The sequence below is a fragment of the Hyperolius riggenbachi genome, chromosome 4 (genome assembly GCF_040937935.1).
Source record: "Hyperolius riggenbachi isolate aHypRig1 chromosome 4, aHypRig1.pri, whole genome shotgun sequence".
NCBI lineage: Eukaryota > Metazoa > Chordata > Amphibia > Anura > Hyperoliidae > Hyperolius > Hyperolius riggenbachi.
Genome location: NC_090649.1, coordinates 232,209,276 through 232,234,314, shown reverse-complemented (window position 1 = coordinate 232,234,314; position 25,039 = coordinate 232,209,276). Strand labels below are relative to the sequence as shown.

Here is a 25,039-nt window from a genome sequence, read left to right as displayed (position 1 = left end):
GTATTATCTAAAGGGAAATTGATATGGCAGCCTCAATATCTCTCTCACTTCAGGTTCCCTTTAATCTCCCCATTTAAGGAAAGACCCTTTCTTGATAAAAATAAACCCTTTCCGGGTTCCCAATGTTAATATCTTTAACAATATAAACACCTTCCTTACTCTTATTCTTAACCTTCTAACACTTAATCATGAAGAAAACACCCCTCATAATGCCTGATATGCCCCTTGGAAATAGTTTTCAGATTCTAAGTCTATGGACACTAAAGTAGATTGATTGGGTGTCAGTGGATTTGGCTGCTGTTTAGCCCTGGCTCAGCTGTTTGACCATTCCTTATGTCTGAGGGATGCAGGTCTCTGGAAAAGAGCCCCGGCTTCATCTTGCAACTTTCAGAGTTGCTTTGCTGAGGGATTTGCATACATGCAAATTGCCCAGCTGTCTCCTTTGAGGGCTGGAAGTATAAAAGCCTTCTGCTCCCAGAAAGCTTTGCTGGTCATAACGGTTTGTTAACACACTTTGGAGTGTCAGCCTTCCCTGTTGGATTGTTTAAGCTATCTTAGAGTAATTCTGGGGGCTGTATTAGACACCCCTCTAGTTCAGTCAGGTTGTGTTGTTTGTATTGCCTGTTCTGTCTGTCTGGGGGGTGCTAACCAGAGCAGTGGTTGCTACAGGTAGCTCCTTCTGTTCATCTGCTTGGATCGCACTTGCCTCTAGGGGTAGCGGCTGTGGAACCTCTGATCTGTATTCTTGGAGGGTAAGCTGGAGCAGCGGTTGCTACTGGCTACCTCATCTTGCTGTACTTCGATTGCACTCGCTCTGGCAGAAAGAGCAGTGGATCCTGCTAACTCTGTTTCTATACTTGGATCACACTCGCTCTGGCAGGAAAGAGCAGTGGATCCTGCTAACTCTGTTTCTATACTTGGATCACACTCGCTCTGGCGGAAAGAGCAGTGGATCCTGCTAAACTCTGTTTCTTTACTTGGATCACACTCACTCTGGCGGAAAGAGCAGTGGATCCTGCTAGCTCTGTTGCTTTACTTGGAGAGCAGTCGCTCTGGCGGAAAGAGCAGTGGATCTTTGCTATGCTGTCCCTGAACCCGGATCGCACTCGCTCTGGCGGAAGAGCGGTGGATCGTATCTCTCATATTCCTGTTTCCCGTCCATCTGTCTGTCTTGTCTGATACAAACACTTGCTGTAGGCTCGGTGAGGTAACCGTTAAGCGAGCGCTCGCGTTCTTTGTTTCGTGTTTGTGTGTCGGTGGTTAGTTAGGGTCGCGTGCTTGTCTCTGTTGTGCTTAACGTGCAGAGATCACGCTGTAAACGCGTTCACTGTTGCGAATGAGTGCGGTGTTCGCGTTTAGTTAGCTTTTGTTATTTTCCTTATCATTCTCATTGTATGATTTGCTGTGCCTTTGCTACTCTCGTGCTCTGTCTTTGTTTCTGCTGTTGTGTGTTCACCGTCGCAGGTTGGCGACCAGATTGGTGGACATACATACATTCCTCCTCTGTGCTTATTCTGTCTTGTGTCGCTGTTAGCAATCGCCATCTCTTGCGATTGCCTTCTCACCTGATCTTCATGGTTGTGTGTTCATCGTCGCTTGGTGGCGACTAGATTGGTGGACACACATACACTCTGTCGCTTTACTCTCACTCTTTAAGGGCTATCTTGCCCTGTGTTGCTTCCCTTCGTACAATTCCTATCTGGCATCTGTGGCAGGGCAGAGGATCTGTTCCTCTGCACTCCACAGCTCCATCTGCCGACAGGAATTTCCCTCAACAGCACCTGCACCTTTTGCTGGGTTCTCTCAGATTATACGCTTGTGGAGGATTTCTGCAGTGTCAGCGCACGTCCTGTGCGCTGACCATGGAGAGAATTCCACAATCGTTACACTTACTTATTTAACCACTTTACCCCCCCCCCCCCAGTGCTAAATTTCTCCATCCCTCTGCGCACCGCTTCACCCCCAGGGACGGAGAAAGGCGCACTTGTTTGTTTACTGGCTGGGAGTGTGCGGGGAACTCGCGCGCACTCCAGCCAGCCCGCACAGCAGGTGACTAATTGGACGTTTCGCTGATTGCGAATAGAATGAAGACTGCTTCAAACAGAAGCAGTCTTTATTCATAACAATGTAAACTAAACAAACGTGCAGCGCGCGCCCCCGCGAACCGGCACGCGCACACACACCCCGGCTCTGCAGTCCAATGATTGGTTATGGGGACCCCAGTCCCCAATAACCAATCATATTACAGAAAAAAAGGCATGGAAGCAGCGCTGAAAGGTAAACATCGCACTGGTGTTTCAGGGGTGAAACCCCTCAGTGGTGAAGTGGTTAAACACAATTCACCTAAATACAATTGGTTTTACTGCCTCACAGCCAAACACACAATACAGAAAATGAGGAATGAAGTAAGATTCAAATTGCAATGATCCTGCAGGCTACTCCAATTGAGAGTGTGTGGTGTGGGAACAACAAGGTCCCTCAGGGTGATGCACCACTCCTGTCAAGAACCAAGAGAGCAGATACGACCTGAGCTCAACCACGCTTACAGATTCATTCCCTATATTATGCAGTGTACATAATGCAGACACGCACAATGTTTTGGGCAGGAGCCTTTCTCAAGTGCCTCTTGAAAATTAATCTGTAATTGTGGTTGAGCTCAGGTCATATCTGCTTTCTCGGTTCATGAAGTAAGATTCAAACATTCAAAAAAAGGAATTTCTTAAAGCATTAAAATAAAAACATATAATTAAAAATAAGTAAACAGGTGAAGCCTTGTCAAAGTAACAACAGAACAGATTATTAAAGTTCAAATTAACCAGTTCCAGATGATGCTAATTGAAATCTACACTCTGTTTTGAGGCTGCTGTGGCTGCCAGGGTGTAGATTTCAATTAACCACTGCAACGCTCCCCACCGCAGCCTGCTCACCCTGAAGTCTCTATGACTGCAGTCATAGAGCCCTGTGAGTGCGTTAGGAGCCGATTTAATTGGCTCCTGACCCTGCTTATCAATGTAAGCAACTCCCATTGGCTTACATTGATAGACATGATCAGGAGCCAATGAAAGCGGCCCTTGATTGGCTCACATGACTCTGCCATCATAGAGATGGCAGAGTGGGTGTCCTCAGGATCCCGGCTTGTGGTGTGGATGGCGGTTGCAGCTGGTGTGTCTATTATTTCACTTTCACATCTTTGAGTACATGGCAAAAATATATATATTTATAGCAAAAATAGGTTTATTTTCCCATAGGTTCCTTGGGACATTATTGCTGCTTCTGTCAGTCAAGTAACTGTCACCTTCTGCAGGGCTGTTATGTTCTGCATTAAAAGTCTTAGGCTGCACTTACAGTCAAACGACAGCCTAATGTTTTAGCCTCTTACCTTTCACCTCTTCTAAGATTAAGAGGAACTCATCTTTTCTCAAAACCCTTATTATAATAACAAGGACCCCCAATGTTCTAGTGAGAATTTTAACCTAGGATTTCTGGCTGGGTCTGATTCTTTTTGTGGAGGTGGATCATGATATCACTGCAGTACCCTGACCTTTTGCAGTAATTTCTGGAAGGAAGCAATACCCTCACATTAATTACCTTGTGCTTTCACAGCTGAGACATGACTGTTGAAGCCATTGACTTTATTGGCCATCAGAATGCATAGATTAATGTGAGGTATTTGAACTTATCTATGGTGATTTGAACTTAAGACGAGATGCTGCCTAAGATATCATGATATAAGAATGAGTCAAGGCAGTGGTAATGAATGTTGAAGATGCTCTAAGTTGCATTAGCTTGGCTGGCTATCTGCGTGGATGGCAGGATTAAGTAACACCAAAGTTAATCATTAGCATAGGTCTATATGGGGAATTTTAAGGGGTGGTGGGTCAGCATTAGGTTGGTCAGGGAAAGGGACAGGTTCGTTAAGATGAAAAACATTACAGTGGACTTAAGGTTACTGAGCAAAGTGTAATGATGTAACATTGCTCTTCAAAAAGACCTTCTGAACGGGTGATGTTACCCTTATGCACTGCAATATTGGACAGGGACTTAACGGGGCACTATGGCAAAAAAATTGTAAAATCTAAAATATGTGCAAACATATACAAATATGCAAACGTATACAAATATACATAGAAATAAGAAGTACGTTTTTTTCCAGAGTAAAATGAGCTATAAATTACTTTTCTCCTATGTTGCTCTCACTTACAGTAGGTAGTAGAAATCTGAAAGAAGTGGCAGGTGTTGGACTAGTCCATCTCTTCATGGGGGATTCTCAGGCATTTATTTATTTTCAAAAGCACTTAGTGAAGGGCAGTTACTCTTGTCCTGGGCGTTACAGACGAGCTCAGCTCATCCAGTAACGCTGCGCTGCATTGCTCAGGCCCTGGTGGGGTAATTTTCATAATTTTTTTTCAAACACACAGCTAGCACTTTGTTAGCTGCATGTCTTACCTGATCGCTGATGCTCACCACCGATCCGCCGCTACCCGCCGCTACCCACCGCAAAAGAGGGGCCCGCCCGCAGACCCCTTGCGCAGCCTGGCCAATCACTGTCAGGCTGCACTATGGAGTGGATCGAAACTCCCCTTGACGTCACGATGTCGATGACGTCGATGACGTCATTCCGTTTGTCGCCATGGCGACGAGGGAAGCCCTACAGGAAATCCCGTTCAGAATGGGATTTCCTGATGGGTTTGATCACCGGTGGCGATCGGAAGGGTGGGAGGGAGGGAGCAGGGAGGGGTGATCATGTAGCTAGCGCTAGGCTAAAAAAAATTAGGTGAAAAAAAAACATCTGCGGCGATTTAAAACGTCAGGGAGGTTAAATCTTTTTTAGGGAATATCTTTATAAAGAATAAAAGCCTTGCTGAAAATCCCTACGAAAAGATGGACTAGTCCAAAACCTGTCACTTCTGTCAGATTTCTACTACCTACTGTAAGTGACAACAACATAGGAGAAAAGTAGATTATGTTTCATTTTACTCTGGAAAAAACGTACTTCTTATTTGTTTATGTTTGTTCATATTTTAAATTTTACAATTTTTTCGCCATGGTGCACCTTTAAGCAGCATTTTTAAATTACTTTATTCATTTTACACTTAGGGCCTGTTTCCACTACACGCAGATTGGATGCAGAATGGATGCAGAAAAACTGACTCTGATTAATGCCTATGGGCCTGTTTCCACTAAACGCAATTTTTTTGATGCAGATTTTCCCATAGGTATTCATTGGAGTCTATAAGGGCCTGTTTCCACTACACGCAGATTTGATGCAGATTGGATGCAGAATGGATGCAGAAAAACTGACTCCAATGACTGCCTATGGGAAAATCTGCATCAGAATAATCGAGAATGAGATTAGTGGAAAGAGGCCCATAGGAATTTATTGGAGTCTGTTTTTGTGCATCCATTCTGCATCCAATCTGCATCAAATCTGCGTGTAGTGGAAACAGGCGCTTAGAGTACTGCTTTAGGACTCATTGTTCATGAAAAACTATGAGGCTGGTGTTGTATTTTTCAAGACGAAGACTTGCAGTTAGGAAAAAAAAAAAAAAAAACTACAACACTAATGCACATTTATTTAGCAGGTATGGTACAGAAAACAATTTATCAACACCTTACAGCTAATATTTTATTAAACAGGCTTGCATTATATGAATACATAATAATGGTAAAATGGCATCATGTTTCCATGTAACTATGTCAGCGATGCTAACTACATCCACCACATTTGAGAAGAATTCATAACAGATTGTAGAAATGATTACCATGCAATATTTACTCTTCTCATGAGATAAATCCACTATATTCTGACATTTCAATAAACCCGTCACATGAGAATATGACATTTGCTTAAACCACATGTAAAACTGTCTAAGTAGAGCAATGAAAAAATAATGCACTAAGGACCACAATGCATGCAATGAACGCTTCAGCAAGGAAATAATCTTCACTGAAAACCTTTTTTTGAGTTTATCAAGGGTAAGTGAAACTCATTCTAACATTTTTTTTCCAAACGTTGAATGGCTCCATTTATTTGCCAGGACTACAAGGTATGTGCATCACTAGGAACTAGCAATAGGTAATAAAGCAATGCATAATGGAGCTAAACAACATCTGTAACTTGGTACACTTACTTAGTAATATGAGGTGTTAAAAACATCTTAATTGCAATATGTGTTGCAAGTCATTTGGCACTAATGCAATATATTTATAGTGCTTTGATGACCTTTGATCTAGAAAATGAGCCAGTGCTGCTTTTGGATTAAATGCCCCCATCCATTGCATTAAAAATATGTTGTGTCAGCCTGCATTTACCATTCAAGCAAAGCTCTGAGCAAACAGCTAAATAAAACACTTAAATATTGATGTGTGAATGGTCTTATCTGAAAACTATTTGAAAATCTTCTTAGCCAGTACTATGATTCAGATATCCCAGCCAGACAGAGTAGTTAAAATAGATAGCTATGTCCCCTTTCCTTTCTCCCTTTTCTGGCATCTACATTTGGCATCACAGCTACTATTGATTAGTAACTAACTCCTTTTTCTGTAAGCAAGTTCAGATTGTAAAGGTAAGCATATACTGTGAGAATTATTGATATCCTACTTGTATTAATCATTGACCACCTTGCCATTTGCCCCACTCAATATGAGATCAGATCTCAAGACCCTTTGAACTCCTCTCAGTCCTGGGCTTTGCCTTTATACTCCCCTTCTATACACAGTAACTAATTTCTGGTCCACCCAGTGGGATTTACAGAAAATAACGAGGGGGTAGAAAATCATGTCATAAGGACTGGTTCAAATTGATGGCTGGCAGAAGGTCTTTTAGCCGATGCTGAATGCTTTTAACCGATGCCATCGCACAGAAAAGCATTCGGCAACAGTTTGCATTGGTTCCAATTGTTCCATCATCATCTCACATTTTGAGCTCCTAGAAAGATATAGAACCATGAACACAGCTGATGCTAGCAACAAAGACAGGACGACAGGATCTCCTGCTGAAAATATTGTGTTTACCACCCGTCTGAACTGGCCCTTAGAGAGATATTCATATATACACATTGTATGTAATGCATATGCCCTAATATACCCATTACCAGTTCACTGAGTGGGCTGGTTCCCAAATTGCTTCCTAGATATGAGACTGCTCTGCTGCAAATTCGACTTTACTTATTGTGTTATTCTAAATAGTTACAGCAGCAAGCTAGGTGCAAAAGCAAGCTAGGGTTCTCTTTGTATGTTGTACTGAATAAATTGCTAGCTTTGTAATTTAAGAGGGATAAATCCTGACAGCTGGGTAAAACCTATTTTTTCTGATAAAAAAAATACTGTAAATAAATAACACTATAGCTGTATGACATGACCACTCAAAAATACCATATGCACATATATTTTTTTACTGGGGAAACATCTACTAGATTACTGGAAAATTCCAGCTGAATTAGATTTACTTCCACTTGATACACATACACATCCACATTCTACTGACTGGACAACGTTGACATAACACATCTAATTTTCTGCCTCCACAATTCTGTGTTTCAAACTACTGAGCTACTTGGTTTAGGAAAAAAAATGCTCTAAGCAAGAATTAAATTGGCTGGACAATAAAACTTGGCAGAACAGATTGTAGCTTCAGTCTGGTGGTGAACTCTGAGTATATTCATTCTTAAAGTTCATTAAATCATATTCCAAATGACATTTTTTTAAATGTACCACCACGTACATCAGCAGACTACGTGACAACTTCCATCATGGGTTATCATAACTGACGGATTTACCAAAGTAGTCATTTTAATTTCAGTCCAAGTTACCTATAATATACATCCAGCTCCCATGGGACCTTTTTCTAACACTTAGACTAGGTATTTGCATAAAAGCACCAATCAGCATGGCAATTAAAACTACAGTGCATTAGAATGTACATTTTCAAAGGAGTTCATCAACACATTACATTCATGTATGTCGGCAATTTCACAAAATCATATGACTTTTTGATTGATCTTAACATCTTGTCAGCAGTTTTACTATCAGCATCTCAGTCATCCAGCCATCCAAACTTAAACACTGTTTTAATAGAACTGAGATTATGACACTATAATTTAGAATGAATGGTGTCATTATGTGTATTAAGCATGTCATTCTGTAATGCTTTACAGATCACATGGAACAATTCATAGAGTTTATTGGGCTACAGTGCAGGTCGATATGGCACAAAGGAGAAGTATTAACAAAATGCTGGCTAATACATAGGTACTAAGCTGAGCTAACTTAGCTGAGCTTCAGAAGTGGATGAATGTAAACTTGCTTAAACTAAATGCTGACAAAACTTTGGTTCTTGTCACCGGAGGCCAGCGCCTAACAGCAATGCTGCTCCAGACACAGTCAACACCACTGGGTTAGGAATAAGGAACTCAGACCTTTCAAGCTTTAACATTGTGCACATCTTGGGTTTACTGATTGATGGGGAATTAAACATCAGGAATCAAATTTCAGCTGTTGTGAAACATTCCTTAGTTCACCTAAGGAATATTGCAAAAATAAGCACCTTGTTCCTGCAGTGGAACTTCCAACCCTAGTTCACGCCTTCATCCCATCACAGCTGGACAATTGCAATGCCCTCTATGTTGGCCTTCCAAATAAAGACCTACACCATCTGCAGCTAGTACAGAATACCACTGCTAGACTGTTAAAAAGCCAACCACTGCCCCATAACACCAATTCTTTACTTACTACACTGGCTACCCATCAAATGGAGAATCCTTTTCAAAACTGCCATTTTAACATTTAAATCCCTACATGACGTACGCCTGGATAACTAAATGATTTGTTGCAACTGCGTCACACCTCCGGCTCCCACAACCTCAGATCAAAAGGAACCAGTAACTTGACCACCCCCAGAGTTCAACTAAAAAAACAGAGCTTTCTGTCATGCTGCCCCTACCCTGTGGAATACCTTGCCAAACTAAATCAAGACAGTTCCAACCCTGGACACATTTAAATCAAAACTGAAAAGCCAACTGTTAAGTCAGGCATTCATGATCACATACCTTTTTTTTTTTACACATTACTATGTACTGATCTAAGACAAGCTTATGTATTTTGGGTCCTACGTTCAAGATAAGCGCTTTACCAATGTTGCGTTGTTGTTGTACTCTGAGTATACAATCTTGTTTTGTTTTCAGTGTTATAGTTCCTTATCTACTGTGGTTATCTATATCTAACCAATCACATTAATGGAAATCCCTATCCTGATGCATAACTCTGCAACCCCATTTCTAGTGCTAACCGTAACCTTCTTACCCTAACTGATTAAGTTAACCTGCCACTACTCTATTTCCCTTTTGCTAATCCTCTAAAATAACCTCTAGTTCTAAACAGTAAACCTAATTAAATGGTCATATTTTCTCATCTTCATACCTGACACAGAATCCAAGCACTCAGTGCCAATATCTTGAAAGCCAGCACTTTGGCTATAAAACAGCTGAATTCTGGTGCCAAAAATAAAACCTCTTTATTTTTATGTGCTCTGTGTTTATAAAGGTTTGTGCTGGACTCTCTGGTTCCCTCACACATTCCAAAACATACTGAAAATCAGCCCCTCCCCATTTAGTCTTAAAGTGTGGTAGGGACATTAGACTATGAGAGTGGTATGAATTAGATTGAGTGCTCCTTTAAGGGGCTATTTGTAACATGACTATATTCTCTGCAAAGTCCTGCAGAAGATATAAGCTCTGTATAAATAATAATAGGCAAGTGCTGGCACACCTTCCAGCACCCATTATCTGGAGGTTGAGTGCCAGTGCCAAAATCGAGTATAAAGCCTGCATTAATTTACTGATGCTCAGTGGTACTCCCAACCCAGTATTCTTTCCACAAACTATGGCGAAATGTGTGGGGAAGTCAGTTAACCTAACAGTTTGTCTCTGGGATGTAAGAGGAAATCAAAGTACCAACAGGATTTTAATGCAAACATAATGCAGTATTCCACAATACAGTTAGACAGTGAGTGCACACCAATAAACATGCCTGATAACCACTATTCACTCATTTAAATGGTGCAAACTTCCGGTTAAGCAAAGATCCATATAACATTATCCAAGAACAGAAAGATTTTCAGGAGCAACACGTTTATGCAGTTAATATTTCCACAACATTAGTCACAATCTTCATTAAAAACCAGGTATAGTAAAATGCATGTACTTATCAATTCCCAGAGGTACTGATATAGCAGGCACTGATGCAGCCAACAGAGGTGTGGAGGCAAGTTGACGATTGTTTCACCCCTCAATTAGGGCTTTTTCAGACCGTATATCCCCTCTCCTCACCTTAATCTATTTTAAACCCCAAGCTCAACCCCCTTATCTGGCGTTCCACCAATCACAAAATGGCTCCCTCCCCAAACATAATGCAGTGCAGAGAGTTACACTGGCGAACTCAGGGGGCTATTCCGGGTGTCTGGAACCTCCCCCCTGCACTGAGCTGTGTATTCAGCCAGGGAAGCCCGCATAATATAAACAGCCTCATTCTCCCTCCCTTCTTACTTCTGGTGCCTCCCTCCAGCTAATAGAATGAGAGAGGCAGCCGAGCTTCCCTCACAACCCTCACAAGAAGATGCAGCCTGCAGTGAGAGAATGTTGATTATGGAGTCCTGGACTCTCCACAGCACAGAAGTGTCAGACATGATGAAATTAGAGTGCAGACAAGCTGGTAAATATGCACAGCATGATGCAGAGCTTGCCTGGACTCAGGGTCTGTGGGCAAACATCTGTCTGGTCTCTCCCCATTGTTATAATGACTGCATGTGTGGATAAGGTGTGGATAACAAGCTGAAAAGTTTTTGACAGTCCCTAGACTCCAGGAGGGCTTCTTTCTGACTTGTGTGAGAGACTGACAGGGACAGGAGTCCGATTACAGGCAAGTAGCCTGTGTGATGTGGGACTTCAATACAGATAAGTTCTCTGCTCCATCTCAGGCTATTCTCAATTTCTCCACTCCTCTCTCTGGGCTAGTGCAACGCCAAATTGACAATAGCAATCGCTAGCAATTTGTGAGTGTGATTTTGTGAAGTGATTTTCAGAGCGATTTTTGAATGAATTGCTCAAAAACATGCTACATGCAGTATACCTGCGATTTTGAAAAAATCACAACGCTGCTGTGGGAACACCCACATAGGGTAACATTAGCCAAGCGCTTTTCAAATCACTGTTGATTTGAAAAACGCTCAGAAGCACTCTTGGTGTGCACCAGCCCTCCCTCATTCTTCTTTGTTTCCCTCTTCCCCTAGAGCTGACTGTGTGTTCTTGTCTTACAGGAAAGCTAAATAAAAGTGCAATCCTGGTGAGGCAAAATATTATTATTTAGTATTTATGTAGCGCCGACATCTTCCGCAGATGCATATAACCCTGCATCATATGGGTATCGCTTGCGCTATGTGAAACTATGTAGCATATTCCACTGAATTGTCCAAACTAAGTCTATCTCCTGTTCCTCTCTTGGGGAGTTGTTCCAGCGCTGTACCCCGTTCACATTTGCTGCTACCAGAAGCCCTCAGAAACACTAGTGTCCTTGAGTACTTCCAAAGATAGGCAGCTCCGTAATACGCCAGCGCACTTTTGTGCATGGGCAGTATGGAGCCACCTGTATTCGGAAGCACTCGGGACATACGTGCTTCTGGACCTTTCAGGAACCCCCCCCCCCCCCTTAAAAATCCTGCGTTTGCCCCTGAGTTACCTAACTGAGATTTGAATTTTAAGACTTTAGAGCTGCTAGGTAAGAGTGGTAACCAATTTATCCATCATGCATGTTACTAAACTTTCATCTGACTTTCATCTCACGAGCTCCTGTATTGTGATGTGAGTACTAAGAACTACTTTATTTCCTCATCCTTCTCAATTATATATGTTTATTTTTTCCCCTTGGTATACTTGGATCCAATTCATTGAAAGAGACATTTTAGTAAGAGTGAGCTATTAAAAGAGGTGTGCACTAAAGCAAATTAAGCTCTGATGCAATCACAATACATTTCCAATCATGTCTGGCACCTTCTTTGGGGTTTGAAGTGACCACTTTGAAACTTAAATACGATTTATCCCAAATTGCATTGAGAAAATCATCCTCAAAGTGCTGATAAAGCACTTAAAGCACCCAAAAACATAGGGGCTTGTTTAAAATAGCAGTGATTTCTACCCATGCTACAGTCCTGGGTAGGTTGCAAATCATTGCTATAGTAAATCAGCCACTAAGCTTTTTATCATCAATATACTTTTATGCAAGGATATGTCTGCACTATCATAAAATTATATGCTTCAACTATTACAACTAATTAAAGTAATATGCTTATCAAGCCAGCATTATAATGATAAGTATCCCAGCCATTTGTTTACCTAATCAGAACTGAGCAAGAGCAAGCAGTTCTGAAAAATGGGGGATATGATGTTGTTGTGGATACAAATGGCTGTACTTACTAATGGACCTAATGCATTAAAATGTCAGACTTGGAATTCTCCTACTGGAAAATGACAGTATAAATGATGACCTGATTGGCAGGAGCATAACAATGTTTAATAGTACTTAGTATTGACTTACTACTGTAGGGAAAAAAGACAAGGATATTATAAAGTTCACTGAGATTTGGGCGGCACCACATTATAGAGTATAAGAGGTCATTAGCTTATTTCATCAAATCTATGACTAATTAATCATCCGCTCACAAATCGGATTAGCTCTGGGTAAATTCCTGGTTTAGCCCTGTTAAATCCATTTTGGGCAGTCTAAAGAACTATTATTTTGTGGAAGTAAAGGTTCAACTCTGTCTATGCTCCACCAGTTAAGTTTGTGTCAGCAGATTGTGGCTGGTTTACACAAAAGGCTGTGTTTCTAATACAAAAAAATAAAAGTTCACCTTTACTGTTTTGCTTTGAGTAATGGAACTTTACTGGCACGGATAATCTCCTACTTACAAACGACTCAAGTTACATACATCTCAACCATATACAAAGTTGTCTTTGTGTACAAACTATACTGTGCTGTTTTAGTTAATACATATTTTTATTGTTACAATAGTTTTTTTTATAAAATACTGTAACATGTAAGTAGTTTAAAGCACATTTGGGAATAACACATTGTTTATACTCTATGTCCATATCCAGAGTTGTTCCCCCCCAAAAAATCATGTATCCACTAGTACCAGGATGTATAACTTGTGACTTGTCTTACAAACAGGTTTCACTTACAAACAACTTTTCAGAAACGAACCTGTTTGCAGGGCCGGTTTAATGGGGCCCCAGGGCAAAATAAACCTGGGGGGCCCCCCAACATATACCCCGGAACAAAAATCGGCATTAGGGGACCTTTTTTGCAGCTGGTATAGTCAGGGTGTGAAGTCCCAGTCGGTCGGAGCGCCACATTCTGGCTATCCCAGCCTGCATGGGGGACAAGGGATTAAAAAGTTTCAGGAGGGGGGACCCCACGTAATTAAAAAAAAAAATCCCACACGCTAAACATTAAAAAAATTGGGAAAATAGGAAAAAATGCCAGGGATCTTCATACAGCCATATTGCGGCTGTATAGCGATCCCTGGCCAAAGCACTGCAGCTGCGTATAGACCCCCTGGAAACCCCGTCAGGAAATTTATTGCACTTTTGTTTGATGCATGTAAAATTACACTACCGTTAGGTTTGCTACTAAAAGTGACATTTACTGCATTTAAAAGTATACTTTTTTCCTTCGAAATTTTAAAATCGATTTTCTCAAAAACTATAAGGTCTTTTTGAAAAATTGTTTTTCCTCGCATTCCTAATGATCTCCTTAACATATCCTGCAAATTTAGGGTTTCTAGCATTTAACCACTTGCCGACCGCGCACTCATAACGCGCGTCAGCAAGGTGGCAGCTGCAGGACCTGCGACGCAGTACTGCGTCGCCAGCTGCAGGCTGATTAATCAGGAAGCAGCCGCTCGCGCAAGGGACTGCTTCCTGTCAATTCACAGCGGGGGCTCCGTGAATAGCCTGTGGGCCGCCGCTGTGGGCTAAATGTAAACACAAGCGGAAATAATCCGCTTTGTTTACATTGTACGGCGCTGCTGCGCAGCAGTGCCGTAAGGCAGATCGGCGATCCCCGGCCATTCAGCGGCCGGGGATCGCCGCCATGTGACAGGGGACAGCCTGTTACTGGCTGCACAGGACGGATAGCGTCCTGTGCAGCCCCGATCTCCGGGGGGAAGCAGGTAGGAGAGGGAGGGGGGAATTTCGCCGCGGAGGGGGGCTTTGAGGTGCCCCCCCCCGCCAGCCACACGCAGGCAGGAGAGATCGGACCCCCCCAGCACACCATCCCCATAGTGGGGAAAAAAGGGGGGCAATCTGATCTCTCTGCCTGCTACCTGATCTGTGCTGGGGGCTGCAGAGCCCACCCAGCACAGATCACTAAACACAGCGCTGGTCCTTAAGGGGGGGTAAAGGGTGGGTCATCAAGTGGTTAAGGTGGATTTGCTATTAACCATTAAAGTCGGCAGGTTTTTAAATGTGTATTTTTTTTCCTTTGAAACTTTAAAATCAATTTTCTCAAAAACTATAATGGCGATTTGATTTTTTTTTCCTTTTGTAGCCACTGGGGGCCCCAACAAGCTCTGGGGCCCTGGGGCAGCTGCCTCCTTTGCCTCTATGGTCAGGCCCTGCCTGTTTGTAAGCTGGGGAACACTTTTATTTTTTTTTCTACCCCTTTGACAGTGAGTTAGGTAATATTACTTCAACTGAATCTGAGAGGGTGGGGGAGGGATTGTGGGATATACAAACCAGGGACTTTCTCCAGTCCCCCAGTCCGATCGGTCCCTCAGCATCCTCTTCCACCGCCTGGATCTTCTGTAATTGGCCCCTGAAAGTCCTCCAGCCCACAGCATACTGCACATGCACAACCCAGCTGTGTGTGCCCCCATCGCGCTCCTATTGCGGGGTGCATTCTGCACCACCTACTACTGCACAGGTGCAGAATACTCCCGGCCAAGGGAATGCAATAGGGAAGAGCGGGTGGCCGGACTGCACCCCGACTGAATGATTTTCTGTGGCCCTTTTCAGAAGATTCAGGAGGTGGAGGAGAATGGCGAGGGAGCAATTGGCCTGGAAGGGGCTATAGGAAGCTATAGGTATGTATATCTCCCCTCTACCATCTCAGGTTCACTTTAAGTTCTGATTCAAATGGGCATCTCAACCAGTTGCCCGTGCATCTGCAAGTGTGCTAAAAAGTATTTATCAACTTCTGGCAGCCCTTCTTGCCCTTTTATTTTTGCTTCTCGTTTTGACCCCCACAGGAGCATGCAGAAGCACCACAGTTAGCAGATCCTGGATGCTTCATGTGGCATCCAGGGAAAAATTACACAACAGGAAATGATGCCATAAAGCACAGCATGTGCTCTGGCAGTTGTCCATTCACTTGAATGGACAGCGTCTAACCTATGAGTGATTAGGCCATCATTTACCACCATGAAAACATCTGTGTGAATCAGCCCTTAACCTGCAACTGCAGCGATATTATGTCTGGAAATAAGTGTGAGAGTAAGCTACATCACAATCAGTTGTTATGCATGCCACCAAATATATGCTAACAAAGTTTAAAATCTGAGCCACAAACTAAATAGTATTAAAACAAAAGCAAATATATACCTCCATAGTGCTGCGTAAACAACTGCAAGGGTGACCAAGGCCAAACAGGAGAGACCACAGCCGATAATCAGGGTGACTGAAGGCGTACCTGAATATTCCATGATCTGTAGAATAAAAGATATGTTGTCAATACGTTGTCAGTTATGATCAATTGCCTCAATTTTCTACAGTAAGGTTTTATGCCAATTAACATGTTATTAAAAAAAAATCACATGGACTAACTTTATTGCACAAACTGCAGTAATCTATATCAATTAAACATATTTCAGCTGTGAGTGGCTTAATTCTCTCTGAAGTGTAAAATATGGTGACTAGTGATAGTAGCCACTGGCATTCGTCTGTCATCTGAAACTACAATAATGGGAGTATACCCTATTCAAAATTTTGGACCCTGCCTACAACTCAGAGGCTGCAGTAAACTTTCCCTAGTAAACACAAATCATCAGGTTGTTCTGCCCTAACGTTTTCATTTTACAATCTGAGAAAATGTAAGTAAAAATAAACAAATAAGATACACTGGAGGTACTTTAGCAATAGCTGCAAATCTCTTTGCAGCCTTCTAAATAACAGAATAAAATACATTTTACAGGGCAGCTGGCTAAGCCACTCACTATGTCTATAAACTAGCAGAACAGTAGGCCACATATAAAACAGTTAATAGCGGACATCACACATTGATGAAAAAAAGTACAATGTCAATCCTTCCAAAGAAATAATACACTTAAAACTTAGAATAGAAACACATTGTATTTTTTTTTTATTTTTATTGGAAAAGTCTTCTAAAAAACATTATTCACAAGGCATGCTGTAAAATATTTTGCATCAATTATCACAATCTGACTTATAAAACTGTCATGATCGTTAAATATCAGGCAGCTGTGTAAGATGCCCAGTGAATATCTGCAATCTATTAAGCAATCTAGGCTCCCCATTCCAATGGCCACTATACAGTGTGTTCTCTTCCTCATAGAGCATTTCTCTGTGCAGGAGAAAAACCACACACCACCACCACACACTATTATCCCAAATGCCTTAATACAGATGTGCTTTTCAATAAGAAATCAGCCCATTCAGACCATAAGAGGAGCTTTGATAAAGGCTGGTTATACATGTACATATAACTGCTGCAGGATTTCAAACGGAACATGTAAATGTCTCCTCCATCCTGTACGTGCAAATCGGCTTGCATGTAATGTACAGATCTATCCTATCAACCATTTCATACAAGGAGGGTTTTTATACACAGCCTAGGCACAGCGCTAACATGTCTCAGCTGCTTCTTAAAAGTCAGTATCTCTCCTTTGTTACTTACTATTTCTCTAGGTTGCTGAGCCAAAATGGCGAAGGTAGATAGACGATCACATAAGCATTTCGTATGGGATGCATCGGTGAGCACAGTTTTACATCCCTGGGTGGACCAGGTTCCGAAAGAGTCGTTCCTGCAAAGAGAGAGGGAGAGAAAAGATGACAATATTACGCCTGACGGCTAAATCCTTGGGTGGAAAAGGAGCAGGAAAATAAAGACGCAGCCTAATGGAGAGCAGCGTTTACTTCCAGCACAGAGACCATCTCTAGTCGTTCAGTAATAAGCCTTCATTTCTAGAGTGGAGAGCGAAGCAGGGGCTCCTGTGCTGGGCTGCATGCAGGGAGCTGTCCACCGCTCTGGTGCTGATCGCTGCCTCACTTCTGGCCAGCCCTCTAGCAGCAACCTCTTGCAGAACGACTTGTTTCATAGCAAAGGGAAAAAATGGAGCTGTTTATTCCCCTGCATACCGCAGCAATGTCTTAACCCGATGCTACAATTAACAGCTCCGTATTTTTTATTTAGATCTCTATTCTTCTATTTTCGTTAAATCATGAATCCTCTCTAGCTGTATTAATTAAAAAGCGGCTGAATGTGAGAGGTGGTTGAGAGGGGGGAGGGGGGTGCATTTCACCCTGGAAACGGGCAGCGTCGGATTGCTCCACACTGCCTGCGCCTTACCTCTGGAGGGGAGGGGGGCTGAGAGGGAGAGAAGTATTTGGGATAAAAATGCGGAGGGAGATGGAGAGGGGGGAGATGCGAACAAAAAAAACGAGACTTCAAGGTTTTGATGGAATTCTTTGATGAAGGCAGCGTGCTTAACACAATCTTTTGGCAAAGGGTTAAACATCATTTTGCTTGGCTTTTCCCTCTGTGCCTTTATTTCCCTACCCCCTTCCTGGAATAATATCTCAAGGCCACCCGGCATTCAACCAATGCAAAGGCTGCCATGCCACCACTTAGTAATCCGGGTTAACCCGTTCACAGCAGCATTGCAGTACACTCATTTAAAGCCTGTCCTTGCTGTAAAAATGAGTGTGAAGCAAGGGTGGAGGTAATTATCTTTCGGAAACTGGACAGCTGATACGGTTTAACTAAGGATCATAAAATACATAGACGATCCTGGCAAGGATATGGGGCTTAAACTGCACCAAGATTTGTCCTTATGCTTCTCTTCTTTACATTAAGCCATGGAACTCAAAATATGGGAAAGGTCGCTATGCTCCTCTGAACACGAAATCCAGGTCTGCGTGTGTTTACAGAATAACATAAGGCACTGCAATGTAGATTGGGATTATTTACGAGAGACTGGCTGCAGGATTTTAGACATATATCCTTGGCTATGCTTCTAATTGCCCCTCGCTAGTCTCTGAATCGTTACCTGGTAACATTATAATAGGCAGAAGATTGCCATGCTCTGTTAGAGTTATAACACGTACAAAGAATGTATTTTCCGCTTGAAATAATATTTACAGTAATGTATCAATGCATTGCGGATAAGACGATGCCGTGCCCCCTGGCGGTGAAGGGGTTAATACCTTGCAGTATTGTCTTTCTACTCAGCTAACAAGCTACAGTCAGCAAATATCCTTCAGGGGATCGATATGAAATCAGCAAAGATTTTTTTTTTCTTTTTAAGAAAAGTCTGATAAAAATTACTCAGTAGGTGTTAAATATCAAGATGAGATAAAGTGTATCTCTCTGTACTTAACTACAGTGGCTTGTTTCTAACACCAAGCTGTATTTATACAGTATGTAACAGAGAAGAAGCTAAGATGCACAGAATGCAATATATACAATTCTCCTTGCAAGTGATCGACACTATATTGTCAGCAATGTATTAAGACTGCAGGAGCACAATAGTTAATTTGTATCCAAGGACTATGACATGTACAGTACATTCTGACAACAACTGTATACCTCAAGCAGTAAAGGTATCAAATTAATCTTACATTCTGATAACTTATTATGTATACAGATATGGTTGAAGTGATATGTTTCTCTTATTTCTCTTGTCTGAATTTTGGATGAAAATACAAACTGAGAATTAAGGGGCTTGACTTTCAAACTTTGCACACCACTGTGCTGCAATGTTGCATGCGAACAAACTGCCCATATAATTGTATGGAAATGTCCACATTTCTGCATTGTAACAGATGACATTATCCAAACAGTTTCCACAGTGCATAATGAGCATGTTACATTGTTACATAGCAATCCTTCATACTACTGTATAAAAAATAATGTGCAAGATATATCGCATTGTGCATTGCATAATGCCGGTGTAGTAGCACTGGTGTTAAGCTGTGTTTAGCTTAAGTCTACTCATGTCATAATTCAGCCCCACTCTGTTCAAGTGTGAGCAATGCATATTTTTAATAAAGCAATTATGTCACATCTTAAACTAGCACCTTTGTCAGATGAACACACAATGGTGCTGAATGAGTATCATACCTACCCAAGCCTATATTCACTTTAATATCCAGTAAGGTTCTGGAGGAGCTAGAGTGTGCTTAAGATGGGGGAACAAGTTCTATTTTACTTATCTGGGGCTTTCTTCTTGCTCCCGTTGCCATACAGGTCCCTTGGTTTTCTCTTCAGCTTCTTAGTAGTGCTGCTATGCCCCTTTTGAAAGTTTGCTGCCTGGACCAGCTATAGGCTACTGTGCATGTGTATATGCAGCCCCAGCCACACACCTTTTCAATTATGCTCCCATTGCTGGAAGCATTATGTGCATGCGCAGAATGTTCTTAGGCTGCACATTAGCAGTAGCCCACGGTGGGTGGAGTGGCACAGCCGCACAGCAAAGTGTCCTTGAGAAAACCGAGGGACCTGTAAAACTACAGTGGGCTAGAGGAAGCCCCAGGAAAGTCAAATAGAACTGTACTCAGGTGTACTTTAAAGTGAAAACCTCACCTAAAATGTCCTGTTGTGCATAGAGCGGGGAAGGGTTACAACTTCTGCCAGATTTTTATTTCAGTGGGGGATCTAGCTAGGAATAATTTACTTCAATACCTTCTCTCAGCGACAAAGTCACCAATAGCATACAACATACCCACATATCAAAGTAAACATTCTTTGCCATCTCTAAAGGATAATCACACTAATAATGTGGTATCACATGTGAGATTTTTCTCAGTTTATGTCCAGGGACCCAAGTCCAAATATGAGAATTAAGTAACCTAACAGGGACACATGCAGCAATAAAACACTCTCACAAAACATGATTTCACTTGCATGACATCTAGTAAATACTTTCAACATTTGTCACTTTAAATGATCTTTACAAATTGCTTGGGGTGGTAGTTAGAGCATGAGCACTGTACAGACACCCTACTCCGCTCCAGGAAGAGCAGCATTTACTGCTCCATGGAGACAGGAGGCAGGACTTACAAGCAACATCCTGCTGGGGAAACTTCTTTTTGAAGTTTCTGCAGGAACAAAAAGACATCAGATGAGACAACCTTTCCTGGCAGATCAGTGGAAAGATGACAAGCACAAGTCATTATACTTACACCTGCAAACATTTTAGGTTTTTGGCCAAAGCAATCAGCAATTTCTTTCTTTTTTTTCAAATTAAGTGAAGGAATGACTAAAGGACCTTTTTAAGGTTTATCATAGTTACTGTCTGTTACTGTTTAGATTTTTCCTATTTTCTTTCCCTATGTCACTCCTTTTGGTCTTTTGCCTTGTTGTAAATTTAAAGGATGCTCCCTGAAACGGGAGTGGGTACAAGGGTGCGGGCGGCCAGGGACATACAGGCGTGGTGGACGTCGACTTGTAAGTCGGCAAAAATAAAAGTGAGCTGCGGTGGGGGACTGAAGGATCATTTGGAAATGAAAACAGCTGCAGGGGGCTGGCATATTTCAGGTTCCCTTTTAGTGGCATGGTGGATAGCACCCTTGGCATTGCAGCATAAGGCTGTGTGCTTCAAATCTTAGGCAGAATATTAACTATCTCCCCATATTTGTGTAAGTTTCCTCCAGGCACTGCAGTTTTCTCCCCACCTCATGCAGAAAAAGAATTGGCTTCATGTAAATTGATCTAAATGTGCTCACTGATAATACAACTTGTTTTTACAATCCCACTACTTCTTTGTAGTATGAGAGACTACCTGATGTATCCATTCAAAGTTTATTTACTCATTTTACCCTTTTACTACATAGAATTGATAAGATTGTGCATTGTACAGCATTATTTATAAAGCACCAACAAATTCTGTGGCACTGTACAAAGTAAGAAACAAACATGGGGTTCATAAAAATACAGACAATGGTGTAAACCAAGTAGTACACAGTAGGGATACATTACTATGGTAGGGATTACATTTTGAGCTTCTCCGAGGGACTGTAAGTGACATGACTATGGACTCTGTAAAAGATGTCAGTGCAATATAGATACACAATAATATATTTTACACTAGAACTCCAAGGAAGATAATGAGAATGTTCTACATATGAGCTATCTTTGTTTCATTATTAATTTATACTCGAGGAGATGGATTGTTTAACATAGTGCTTTGTGGATAGTAAAGACCTGCTTTCAATAAATCATACATTTAATATTTGCTTCTTTAGAAACAAGAGACTAGTTGATAAACATGTATACAGAACGCAATGCAAAAAGGAAATATGCAACGAAACAGCAGTAAAAAATTAATAAATAAATAAAAAATACAAATACACAGGTCTGATCATGTCAGGATCACTAGTCTATACTGCCTGTGAAAGTGAACAGTAGGATATAAAGCTTTAGTAGATTGGTTTGCACGAACAAAATTAACAGCATATGATACTAGTTTATGGCATTTAAGTGTTTCTTACACATCCTCAATCTGCTTATCAACCCAGTCTTCTCAGTATGTAACTGGTGAAAGGTTTCAGAGGACCATCACATGTAATATGAAAATGACTCATTTATTAGTTTATAAAATGTGACAGAAAACATTGTATTTAAAGGTTAAGTGCATTTACAACATGCCCATAATAAATCATTCCGTGATTTTAGCAATTACCGTACTTTTTGGGTGGTGGTGGTGGAGACGTATGTATATAATTCAGTATGGTAAGCTTGTGTTCCACCACCCAACAAGTAATTACTAAAACAATTACAGATACTCTGCTGTTGTTGTGGCTTTATTACATATTTTTTGTTGGTGCTTTAGAACATCACCACTAGCTCTAGCCTTAACTGATCCCCCAACACTAAGTATCCTTTCTGACAGGTACCTAACCCTAACCTCTTATATAAACCCCTTCCTGATGTGCAAAATCTTCTCTGATACCTAACTTTACCCCACCCCCATCTCATCTTGATGACTTACCCTAACCATGACCTCTATGCAAAACATTAACTTCTATTAACCCCTTCCTAATGCCTAACCCCAACCAGTTCCTCAACATAAATTGCTTCCTAACACATTACCTTAACCCATCCTACTTAAAGAGGAACTGAACTCAGAATATAAAAACAGAGCATTGCAATCCATGTTAAAAATTGTAGGCAAAAACAGTACAATATATGTACAAAAATATGTGAATAAACTATAATATACAATTATATTGATAAGCCACACCCTCTGTGACTTACTAGGCTGTGGCAAGGCTCCCGGAGATCAATGGGAGACTTTCTCCTGCTTATGCAAATCCCCTGCAGCTTTGTTTGTTGACACAGTGAGTCATCAGGAGGCGCCCATGAAAAGAGAATCCTGACAGCCAGCTTAGGGACTGTAGAAACTTTGTTGTAAGGCAATAGGAAACACTTGGCTAGCTGATAAAAGTGCAATTAGAGGGCAGCATGATGCAGAGCTGTGCATGGAGGGTCCATGGGCAAAAATCTGTCTGGTCTCTCCCCATTGTTATAATGACTGTATGTTTGGATAAGGTGTTAAACAAATTGAAAAGTTTTTGACAGTCCCTAGACTCCAGGAGGGCTGCTTTCTGACTTGTATGAGACTTGTATGAGACTGGCAGGGACAGGAGTCACATTACAGGCAAGTAGCCTCTGTGTGGTGTGGGTCTGCAATACAGATAAGATCTCTGCTCCCTCTCAGGCTATTCTCAATTTCTCCCTATACCTCTTCTTTCTGGACTAGTGCACGCCAAAATCACAATAGCTAGCAATTTGTGAGTGCGATTTTGTGACGCAATTTTTAGAGCGATTTTTGAACGAATCTCTCCAAAAAATGCTACATGCAGTGTGTTTGCGTTTTTGAAAAAATCACTACAGTCATAGGGTAACAGATGGAGGCACGCCGGGTGATATGATAAGTGGAGTGGGGGCACTGGTAATACTGAATATACTAGTTATTTAAACGGTATCACGCTATTGCTGTGTTTCTATTGCTATTTGCATGTAACCTGCATATGGATATCTGAGGAGGCCCATATCATCTGAGAAACTACGAGAAAAACCTCAGGAATACTGGCTTGGTCCAAAAGTGTGAATGCTAATCCTATGGTGATTGGCCAGTCGTTTTGGTGAGCGCATATTATTACTGATATGAATGAGACATGAAGGAATTTTAAAGTGGACTACATATCGGATGTTCAGTAGCAAGTTCAAGTATATCTGACTGTGGACTTTGTAACGTTGGACATTACTATGAGTTTGGGCTGTTGAGCGCTTTGCTAAATATATCTTCTTAAGCCTTATTTTTAGCTACACAAAAGCTTAAGCTCTGCCCCATCAAAGAAAACTGCCCGGGTTTTTTCCCTGATACTGTGCTAAGCCCGATGGGATTTCCTATGTTGTTATTCACGTTGCCTAGCAACTGGGACGGGTGATCAGCACACAGGAAAGTTGGAACTGTGTCTCATGCTCTCTGTCACCTCCTTTCAACCAAAAAGATGGCTGCCCTCATGAAATCAAACATTTGCCTGTTCTTTTAAAACAAGGTGGATAAGAGATTATATTACCTATCTATTTTATTTAACATAACTAATGTAACTTAATGACAGTATGTTTGTTTATGCTGAAGTTCCTCTTTAATGCTAACTCCTTCTTCCTGTTGTTTGTTTTCAATCTCTTAACCCAACATGTAATGCGTAAGTATCCCTACTCTGTGCCTTTAACTTAAACCCTAACTCTAGCTAACACTAACCTTTAATCTCTGTCAGTTGTCCTTTGACTTTGGCATTTCATAGTCAGTTTCCATTTCAGCTTTCCCCATCTCACCTGTTAATAACACATTTATAGCCAGTAATATCTAGACACATGGCAAGTGACATTGTGCAGAATCAAAACAATTCTTCAGACTACCCTGTGCTCAGCATTGAGGTTGTAGTCCAATAGTGATTTTGGAGTGAAAGCAGTAAACTGTATTGAGCAGAATTACTTTACCTCCTTGAAGGTAATCCTGAACTATGCTCGGGTTAGCTCTATGCAGATTATAGCAAGCAGCAGGTGTTTTTACACACCTCCCAGGGGATCTAGACGTCGGTAGCCATTCTCCTTCTATCCTCTGAGGCTCTGAATCACTCTGGTGAGATTGCCATCATTGATCTCACCAAAGAGTTACAGCGCGGAGGTAAAATTGCAGCGCTGAAGCCCAGGGAGGTAAGCGAGAGCAGGGGCTGCTGCAGGCGTTCTGGTGGCATGTTTTTTTTTCTTGATTTTAGGGTCTGAAACGTTTTAAATAGACCCTAAAATCCAGAAATCATCATTCCGCCAGAGGGGTTAAGTAAACTATTACCACGTGATGAGTAAACTAGAATGCAATACATTACATGCAATGCATTCTGCTCTACTCATCATTAGAGATGGCCCAAACCTCAGATTTTCGGTTCGCGAACGTTCGTGGAAGGTTCGGTTCACGCGAACTTTTGCGAACCGCAATTGATTTTAATGGGGAGGCGAACTTGGAAAACTAGAAACATTTATACTGGCCAGAAAAGTGATTGAAAAGATGTTTCAAGGGGTCTAACACCTGGAGGGGGGCATGGCGGAGTGGGATACATGCCAAAAGTCAGAGGGATAAATCTGGAGACCCAGTATAGCTAGGTAGGCATAGGTAGGTGCCCCAGTAGTTATCTAGGTATAGGTAGGAGTTCCAGTATAGGTAGTTAGGCATAGGTAGGTGTTC

The 25,039-nt window shown here is 41.7% G+C and overlaps 1 protein-coding gene across 5 annotated transcripts in view; it reads right to left on the bottom strand.

Annotated features, from left to right (window-relative positions):
• The window catches only part of ADGRB3 (adhesion G protein-coupled receptor B3), a 1,235,185-nt gene that overhangs the window by 233,734 nt on the left and 976,412 nt on the right, over positions 1-25,039 (bottom strand). For all 5 annotated transcript variants that reach the window (XM_068281444.1, XM_068281441.1, XM_068281445.1 and 2 more), the window contains 2 exons: positions 16,966-17,092; positions 15,654-15,757 (listed from right to left, as the gene is read on the bottom strand). In XM_068281444.1, coding sequence (XP_068137545.1) covers positions 15,654-15,757; positions 16,966-17,092 — 231 coding nt within the window. The remainder of the gene's footprint in view (positions 1-15,653; positions 15,758-16,965; positions 17,093-25,039) is intronic.